Raw genomic sequence first — 9349 nt, 5'->3', positions numbered from 1 at the left:
GGAACGGGGCGGAGGTGGGGGGGAATGGGGCGGAGATTGGGGGAATGGGGCGGAGGTGGGGGGGAAATGGGGCGGAGGTGGGGGGGAACGGGGCGGAGGTGGGGGGGAACGGGGCGGAGATTTGGGGGAACGGGGCGGAGGTGGGGGGGGAATGGGGCGGAGGTGGGGGGGGAACGGGGCGGAGGTGGGGGGGAACGGGGCGGAGATTTGGGGGGACAGGGCAGAGTGGGGGGTGGACGGGAGAGGGGCAGAGACAGGATTGGGGTAGTGATGGGGAGGGGTAGATGTGGAGGAGGGGGGAGAGATGGGGTGTTGGGGTTGGGCGAGAGAATTGCAGGTGGGGGCTAGTGATCGGGAGGATGGGGGTGAGTGATGGCAGTGGAGGAGGAGATGGGGATATAGGGAGATGGCAGGTGGGGGGGATGGGAAGAGATGAGGGGATGGTGGAAAATGGTGGGGTGGGAGGGGGAAGAATAGGAAAAAGGCTCTCACTGTCCACCCAGTCTAACCCTCTGATTATCTTGTACCTCTCAATCTTCTCTCTATTGAAAACAGCCTCAAGTCCCTCAACGTTTCTTCGTAAGACCTTCCCTCCATACCAGGCAACATCCTGGTAAATCTCCTTTGAACCCTTTCCAAAGCTTCCACATCCTTCCTATAATGTGATAACCAGAACTGTACACAATACTCCAAGTGTGGCCACACCACAGTTTTGTACAGTTGCAGCATGACCTGATGGTTCCAAAACTCGATCTCTCTACCATTAAAAGCTAACACACTGTATGCCTTCTAAACAGTCCTGTCAACCTAGGGTGGCAACTTTGGGGGATCTATGTACATGGACACCAAGATCTCTCTGCTCATCTACACTACCAAGAATCTTACCATTCACTCTGCATTCCTGTTACTATTTCCAAAGTGAATCACCTCACACATTTCTGCATTAAACTCCATTTGCCACCTCTCAGTCCAGTTCTGCAGCTTATCTATGTCTCTCTATAACCTACAAGATCTTTTGGCACTATCCACAACTGTACCGAGCTTAGTGTCATGTGCAAATTTGCTAACCCATCCTTCTATGTCCTCATCCAAGTTGTTTATAAAATTGACAAACAGCAGTTGACCCAAAACAGATCTTTGCGGTATACCACTAGTAACTGACCTCCAGGATGAACATTTCCCATCAACTACCACCCTCTGTCTTCTTTCAGCTAGCCAATTTCTTATGCAAACCGCTAAATCACCCTCAATCCCATGCCTCCATATTTTGTGCAGTAGCCTACTATGGGGAAACCTTATCAAACGCCTTACTGAAATCCATATACACCACATCAACGGCTTTACCCTCATCTGCCTGTTTGGTCATCTTCTCAAAGAACTCATTAAGGTTTGTGAGGCACAACCTACCCTTCACAAAACCATATTGAGTATCCCAAATCAACTTATTCCTATTGAGATGATTATAAATCGTATCTCTTATAACCTTTTCCAACACTTTACCCACAACCGAAGTAAGGCTCTGGCCTTTAATTACCAGGGTTGTCTCTACTCCCCTTCTTGAACAAGGGAACAACATTTGCTATCCTCCAGTCTTCTGGTACTACTCCTGTAGACAATGACAATATAAAGGTCAAAGGCAAAGGTTTGGCAGTCTCCTCCCTGGCTTCCCAGAGAATCCTAGGATAAATCCCATCTAGCCCTAGGAATTTATCTTTGCAGTTGAATACTGACAAAAAAATATTCATTTAACACTTCCCCATCTCCTCTGACTCCACGCACAACTTCCCACTATTGTCCTTGATTGCCCCTAGTTTTATTCTAGTCACTCTTTATTCCTTATATATCTATAGAAAGCTTTAAGGTTTTCCCTGATCCTATCCGCCGACAACATATCATGTCTCCTCCTCACTCGTCTTAGCTCTCTGTTTAGGTCTTTCCTGGCTACCTTGTAACTCTCAATCTCCCTAACTGAGTCTTCACATCTCATCTTAACATAAGCTGCCTTCTTCCTCTTGACAAGAGATTCAACTTCCTTAGTAAACCATGGCACCTCCACTGTAAACTTCCTTTCTGTCTGACAGGTACATACTTATCAAGGACACACTGTAAGCTGTTCCTTGAAAAGCTCCACATTTCTGTTGTGTCCATCCCTTGCAGTTTCCTTCCCCATCCTATGCAACCTAAATCTTATCTACTTGCATCATAATTGCCTTTCCCCTTGTTGTAGCTCTTGCCCTCCAGTGTATACTTATCCCTTTCCATTGCTAAAGTAAACATAACTGAATTGTGGTCACTATCACCAAAGTGCTCGCCTACCTCCAAATCTAACGTCTGGCCAGGTTCATTACCCAGTATCAAATAGAATGTGGCCTCGCCCCTTGTTGGCCTGTCTACGTACTTTGTCAGAGAACCCTCCTGCACACAATGGACAATTGGGGAATTGGGGGAAGGGCAGAGAGGGGAAGGGTCATGGGGGTAGAGGATGGCCAGGGCAGGAGAGATGATTTGGGTTAAGAAGAAGGGGGTGATCAAGACGGAGGTGCTGAATGATCTGGTGAATGAGGATCGCAGAGCTGGGGGGAGATTGAGGTTTGTATGGAGGATTTGGGGAACTTCCCAAGAGGTGGAGGGTGAGCTTGCAGCTTGGGACAGCAGGATTTTGTTTCCTTGAGAGAAAAATGAAGCACTTTCCCCTTTCACACTTGAATTTGTTACCAATGTAGAATCATATAACACAGAAGGCCATTCAGCCAACCTGCCATTTCTTTGAAAGAGTCATCTATGTGACCCCACCTTCCACCCCACAAGATGAAACATTCTGTGCTTGTCCTTTCAAAATCACCCCTCAGTTGCCTTTCTACAGGCGAAAAGGAGACTTGGCCTGTAAATTCTTTACTGGTAAATAAACTGTTTTTGGTATCATCCTTCTGAATCTTCACTGCACCCTCTCCAGTTCCTTAGTCCTCTTTATATATGGTAACCTGAATTGTGCATTATTTTCTAAACCGTCCTCACTATCTTTTCTTAGTCTATTGTGAGTTTCCACCAGAAATACAGTCGTAGGAAAGAAATTTACCTCACTGGATGCCCAATAGGATCCTCATTGTCAGAACAAAGTAGTATCTAATGATTAAAGCAGAGGTATCCGACATACAGACTGCACACTAGTGTCAGGCCCCACAGACCTGTGTTTAAAATACAGGCAGGTGGACATGACTGAATTTGCAAGGAGCTGCTTCTCCAGTCTCAGGCTGTTTCTGTCCCACATTTGTTATTGAGAGGCTCACCATTAATAAAAATCAAATTCAGGCAAAAGACAGTCTGTGATTGGCAGAGCACTGGGAAATTGAGAGGCAATCTTCATCCTCAGGCCATGTTTTCTTCCTCATTACAAGTGAAAGACTTTGTAAGTAGAGCTGGCAACACTCCTACTCAGTTGAAACTTTATTGCTGGAACAGCACAGCAGGTCAGGCAGCATCCAGGGAACAGGAGATTCGACGTTTCGGGCACAGGCCCTTCTTTCCTGAAGAAGGGCCTGTGCCCGAAACGTCGAATCTCCTGTTCCCTGGATGCTGCCTGACCTGCTGTGCTGTTCCAGCAATAAAGTTTCAACTTTGATCTCCAGCATCTGCAGACCTCACTTTCTCCTCGAACACTCCTACTCAGCAGTGTCCTGGAATCCATACCTGAGTAACAGATTCTCCCTTGGGTACTTTACGCACATCTGCCTGAGAGGTTTGAGCTCAGTTAGGCTACTTTTTAAATATGGTGCACCAAGAGATGTAAACTTGGCCAAAATGAAGTCTGTCTTTTCAGTCAGAACACCATTTGTTTTTATCTGGGCACTAGGGTGACAGGGGTAGTGAGTTGGCAAGGAACAGTGGAGTTGGAAGGGAGATAGTGAGAGACTGTGAGAGAGAAGTGGCCTCCCTGAAAAGTGGCAGGAACAACCCGCAAGTATCTTCCATGATGCAAAGGGAGTCGGAGGGTGATGGCACTGTCAGTAGAGCTGGGACATAAACCACATTGGTGTGACTGCTGCATTGCCAACATCTCACTAAATCAGTGATTGACACGATGACAGGAAATTAGTGGAATAACCTTCCCATGTGAAGCTTGTTCATAAAGATGCACGTTTTATGTTTTTTGATAATAGCGAAACTTGCAAAAGTCTTATTGTACACAGCTCTGTGAAAAATGAAACGTGGCCTCTTGCGAAGACCCCTGGATTATAACACAAAGAAAAAAAACCCCAGTCTTGCAAACAAGTTAGAACAGTGTTTTAGTTCAATTTCTCAGCAGATGTATGCATTTGTTTTAATGCTTAGTGTGCTAGTGCCAGTTAACAAATGATTCTTTATTGATTTTCACATTGTCAGTTTGTTTGAAGCTGGGAAAATGAAAACAAGATGTGCTGACTCTGACTCAAGCCCCTTAACTGTCCAGGATGGCCTTGTATTCCGCACAGCTGGGAACCTTTTGGGGGAAGTGGGGGAGATTGGCATTGGTTTAGCTTATATTCTTGTCTGCTTGTGAAGTGTTAGATCAGTTAGTTGTTGGCTAAATTGTGAATTTCCCACAACATCAAACCGTTTTGGGGCCAGTATAAGTGGCCCCTCTGACTTAAATAGCAAGATGGAGGTCACTGCTATTTAACCCAGTGGTTTCCTGAGCGTGTGAGCAGGAGGGAGCTATGGGCAAGATTCTAACCAAGTATTTTTGTATTTCCCCCACTGTCAGGAGGGAGGGGATATCGGACTTTGGGTTGGGAGAACAAATAACCTGTATTTGTCTCCAGAATGTCTGCTAGCACAGCGCCAGTCAGAAACCTGGCTGGCTAACAGTAATGATATCCTGGCAGTAGCCATAATTGCATCAGAGAGGGACCCTCGGGGTAAAGTCCTTCCCGAGGGGAGCCACTGACCCATCACTGTTGTCTCAGCAACACCAGAATTGAGTGGTGGCCATTGCTGGAACTGCAGCCTGTCCCTGAGGGAGAAATGGACAATTAGGAGCGGGCCATTTGGCCCCTTGATCCTGTACTTTGCACCCATTCCGTCTTGTGCTTCCTGACCTACTTAGGTTCCCTGTCCCCCACAATCAACCCAAACAGGAGGGGCCCCCCAGATGGTGTTGGGAATTTGGAATGCATTCTCCTGTTTGGGTTGATGGCGGTTGATGGGAACCAAAGTAGGTCAGGAAGCACAAGACGGAATGGGTGCAAAGTATAGGGAGGATAGTTGAGGCAGAAAACTTTACAGCCTTTAAAAACTTACTTGGATGAGCAGTCGAAATATTGTAACATTCAAGACTCTGAACAAAGTGCTGAAAAGTGGGATGAGTATAATCTTAGCATAGTTTTGGTAGTACAGACCCGACATGCTGAACGGCCTTTTCTGATTATTTAAAAGTCATAACTGTCAATTATTAGTGACTGATAAAGTTTTCCTGTGAAAGTACAGGTCGACTGCTGTATCTGTGGAATTGGTTCCGTGATATCAGTTAACCCGCGGTTTACCGCAGCTTGAACATATTACTGGGAACATTTTGGGACCGGGGGCTGCCGGGAAGGTAAATTTCTCATTTAAATGAATGGGTTCACGCCTATTCGTGGTTTCAGGTTTCCAGGGTGGGTAGATTAGATTCCCTATAGTGTGGAAATCGGCCATTTAGCCCAAAAAGTTCACACTGACCCTCTGAAGAGTAACCCACCCAGAGCCGTTCCCCTACATTTATCTCTGACTAATACACCTAACATTATGGGCAATTTAGCATGGCCAATTCACCTGACCTGGACATCTTTGAACTGTGGGAGGAAACTGGAGCAAACCCACACAGACATAGGGAGAATGTGCAAACTCCACACAGGCAGTGGCCCGAGGCGGCAATCGAACCTGGGTCCCTGGCGCTGTGAGGCAACAGTGCTAACCACTGAGCCACCATGCCGGCCTTGGAATGTATCCCCTGCGGGTATGGAGGGACCACTGTATGATCTTCCATTGATGTTTGGTAGTGACTGAGTTACCAGGAAAGTATCAGAGGTCAGGTTTTTATATCCTGCACCCCTATGGCAACCGAAAGGCCTGTTTCCCAGCTTCCATTGTATTCAGAGAGCAGAGGTTTACTGGGTGACGTAAGCAGTGATTGGGCTGTACACTGTTTGTCAGTTGGGGAGCTGTCAGTTGTTGGGCAGTCTGTGCTAGCACTTGTGGCCATCACTGTGGTCAAAAACATAATGTTTCCACTTATTGCTCTTTCAGGTGAAAGGCCGTACAAATGCTTGACCTGCGAGAGGACATTCACCCTGAAACACAGCCTTGTCCGCCATCAGCGCATCCATCAGAAGGGAGCCAAGGTGGCCAAGAGACATCCGGGTGAGAACGACGATGAATTGTCCAAGGATGAGGATGACAGTGAGAGTGAGGCCGAACAGGCGGGCTCCAGCCAGCTGTCGGACAACGAGAGCGAGACAGTCACTAGCATCAGCCTCAGCAATGACTCCCCGCTGCCACTGAGCATTGCAGGGAGCCCAGTGACAGCCACAACGAGCCAATCTCCCAGCCAGGCAGGTGTCAAAGCAGCCGAGCCAGAGAACAGCCTCATTCGCCCAGCAACAGCAGTCAATGGTGTGAGGCAAGGAACCTTCCTTATTCAGGGCAACGACCAAGAATCATTAAAAAACTCAGAGAAGACACTTGCTGATTCCACAGGCTCCTCAGATATCATCCAGAACTTTCTGGGAATACCTAGTGGGGCGCCAATGAACCATGTCCTGGGCTCAGTGGAGTCTACTCCTTGCCTGCTTGGAGTGGAATAATGTGGCTTCCAAGGAACTGGAGGTTTTTGTTGCTTTAAAGCTGTGCCACCATACTTTGGAATGAAATTAACTCTCTTGTACCCGCAAAACACCAAGCAGGGATGAGGCTGCTGTGGTGAATTGTTCTAGTCCGCCTGTGTGCGGGCAGAGTTTTTTCTAACTCTGGTGCGATGGAACGCCTTAAGAGACACGAGTGAGAGGAATCCAGTGCAACTCTCCAGACTGCATGTTGTATCTTCCAAGTGCCTTATGACCTGATTGCTGTGCACAACTAAAGTTCTGTTCAGAAGTGCTCGAAAATCCTTGTTTCAAAATAAGTACAACAAGAAGAGCTAGCCTTTTTTTTTGAGAACAATCTTGGGGAAGTATCAAATTCCTTTGTGATGTGTTTATATTTTAAAGCTGATTTTTAAAACAAATAACACATAATAATGGGGCATCAAAATGCACTTGGCATAGGCTGTGCTTAGGCCCCTAATGAGGAACTGCTGAACTAAGTCTTCCAGAAAGGCCTTACAGTGATCAATGACACTGACAATCTCTGGGCCAGTTTTTCACCATAAATAACAAACATAGGGGCAAAATAGCAATTATGGCTTTTTATTTTGTTTCTTTCACAAAACAAATATGACTTTGTTCTCCATTTATGGTGTGCACAACAGTGCAGTTTTGTTTTCTTTTTGTAATTTGGTCTTTTAAGATGTATTTTGATTAAGGTGGAACTTGTTTGCCACTGTCTGTGAAAATGCAAGATGGCTTCCACAAGATTCCCCCTCCATTTTTAATGCGCATTGGGTTGTTTTGGCTAGAAACAAGAAAATGGGACTAAGAAGGTAAAATGAATTAGGAGACACTTTTTTTGTTAAATCTTATATCAATATGAAATTCAGTACAAAAGAATTTAAGGTTTTTTATTTACAATTCTGCTCTCGATGGTCTAATCCAGCATCCTTGGGAGCAGCCATTAATCAATTATATAATGCAGAACTGTAGCAAGGAAAAAGATTCTCCCAGCGTTAAGCTGGAACAGTGTACTAGCAATAATCACTATTGATTTAAAGCTTTATTTAGTATTTTTTCTGTATCGGCAATATTAGTTTATATGGCCCTTGCCACATTTTATTGATTCTTTTATTAGTGGGTTTTGTTGTCTGACTGAAGCAAATCTGTTGCGTTTTCTTTTCAAAAGCTGTGAAAAGGAGAAAATTATTTTGTGCTGAGTTATGGGTGAATCTTAGAATAGATTGCATGTGGAACTAATTTGTTTTATCAGTTATTTGTAATTCCGACTGTCTCTCTCAGGGCTTTTCAAAAAAAAATTGCATCTACTAAATCCCTTTCTAGTTCCAAATTTTCTTCCACTTTAAGAACTTGAAGCTGAGACGATTCAATCACTACATGAAGCACTTGACTGTGAAAGAAAAATAACGATAATTAATTGGTTTACAGCTTGTTCAAAAAAAAGAAAAAAACAGTCACTTTTCACTGCACCATGATTAAAGAGCTTTTTATTACCAGAGGTTTAGTGAATTATTGTCTATTTTCAAGAAGGAAAGAAACTTTAATGGGGGAAAATTAAAAGGAAATAAAAGTAATGCATTAATCCATAAAACATTGTTTGAAAATCCAGAATCCATATTTTTTCGTAAAGGGAATCTTTACTGCTGCTAAATATTATGTACACATCTGGTGTATGCCACATGAACAGAGAATCACAGAGTTTTGGTACTTATTTCCAATGCAAAAATTTAAAGCTGTTCTGTATAAAACCATCTAAGCAATAAAATGTTATACTTGAGATTTTTATTTGTCCTGGCACTGTATTTGTTCATGCGTTGATAATAGAAAGCTATTGGTGATTATTTCCACTGTCACTTCACCTCTCCTCTCAATCTGCTCCATGACCCCACTGCATGATAACAGAGCTATCCTATTGTGTGGTTTAGAGATTGTTGCATAAAGTCTTCAGCACGTTGTTAAGTCTATGGGCTAGAACTTTGTCATGTGTTGCAAAATCGACAGCTTAAAGTGGCTGATACTTAATCTAATATTTTAAGTTATTTATACTAATCAAGCGTTTAGTTATCTTCAGGACGTGGCCATTACTTGGGGTTCCACGTGGACTTCTAATTTTAGTATGTAGCCTTTTTATGTTTACAGGTGCCTGCTTGTATTGTGTGTCTCTAAGTAAATTACTTGTACATGCTCCAGTTTTAGGTCTCACTATCTGATTGTTGGGTACCTTAGGCTGTAATGGGAGGGAATAAAGGTGTAGTGTGTAACAGGGGCCAAAATCTTTTGGGGGGGGTGTTTTATTGCAATCACTTGACATGAGAGACCTTTCCAGCCCTCGCCCTCTTAGTCTGTTCGAAAATATAGTGTGTCTGTGCAGATTGTCCCCCAGGTGAACCACATTGTTTGATTTTGATGCTGTTTAGTTTGATCTCAGCTGTGTGCTGTAATTCAGCCATCAAGAATTTACAGCTGTACGTCTCTAAACCACCATGTGATGGAGACTGGCAAACACAGTG

The 9349-nt window shown here is 44.5% G+C and overlaps 1 protein-coding gene across 8 annotated transcripts in view; it reads left to right on the top strand.

Annotated features, from left to right (window-relative positions):
• The window catches only part of rreb1a (ras responsive element binding protein 1a), a 235269-nt gene extending 226653 nt beyond the window's left edge, over nt 1-8616 (top strand). For 7 of the 8 annotated variants that reach the window (XM_043719503.2, XM_087978500.1, XM_087978498.1 and 4 more), the window contains one exon: nt 6262-8616. In XM_043719503.2, coding sequence (XP_043575438.2) covers nt 6262-6818 — 557 coding nt within the window. In that variant the 3' untranslated portion in view covers nt 6819-8616. Of the gene's footprint in view, nt 1-5463; nt 5573-6261 lie in introns of all 8 variants that reach the window. The other variant, XR_015752812.1, reaches the window with a different exon arrangement.
• Nucleotides 8617-9349: the final 733 nt, after the last annotated feature.

Source organism: Chiloscyllium plagiosum, unplaced genomic scaffold (assembly GCF_037043375.1).
Source record: "Chiloscyllium plagiosum isolate Xiang-an unplaced genomic scaffold, Cpla_swu_hap1 HiC_scaffold_34, whole genome shotgun sequence".
Classification (NCBI taxonomy): domain Eukaryota; kingdom Metazoa; phylum Chordata; class Chondrichthyes; order Orectolobiformes; family Hemiscylliidae; genus Chiloscyllium; species Chiloscyllium plagiosum.
Note: the sequence above shows the minus strand (reverse complement) of the source record. Positions and strands in the feature narration are given on the sequence as shown.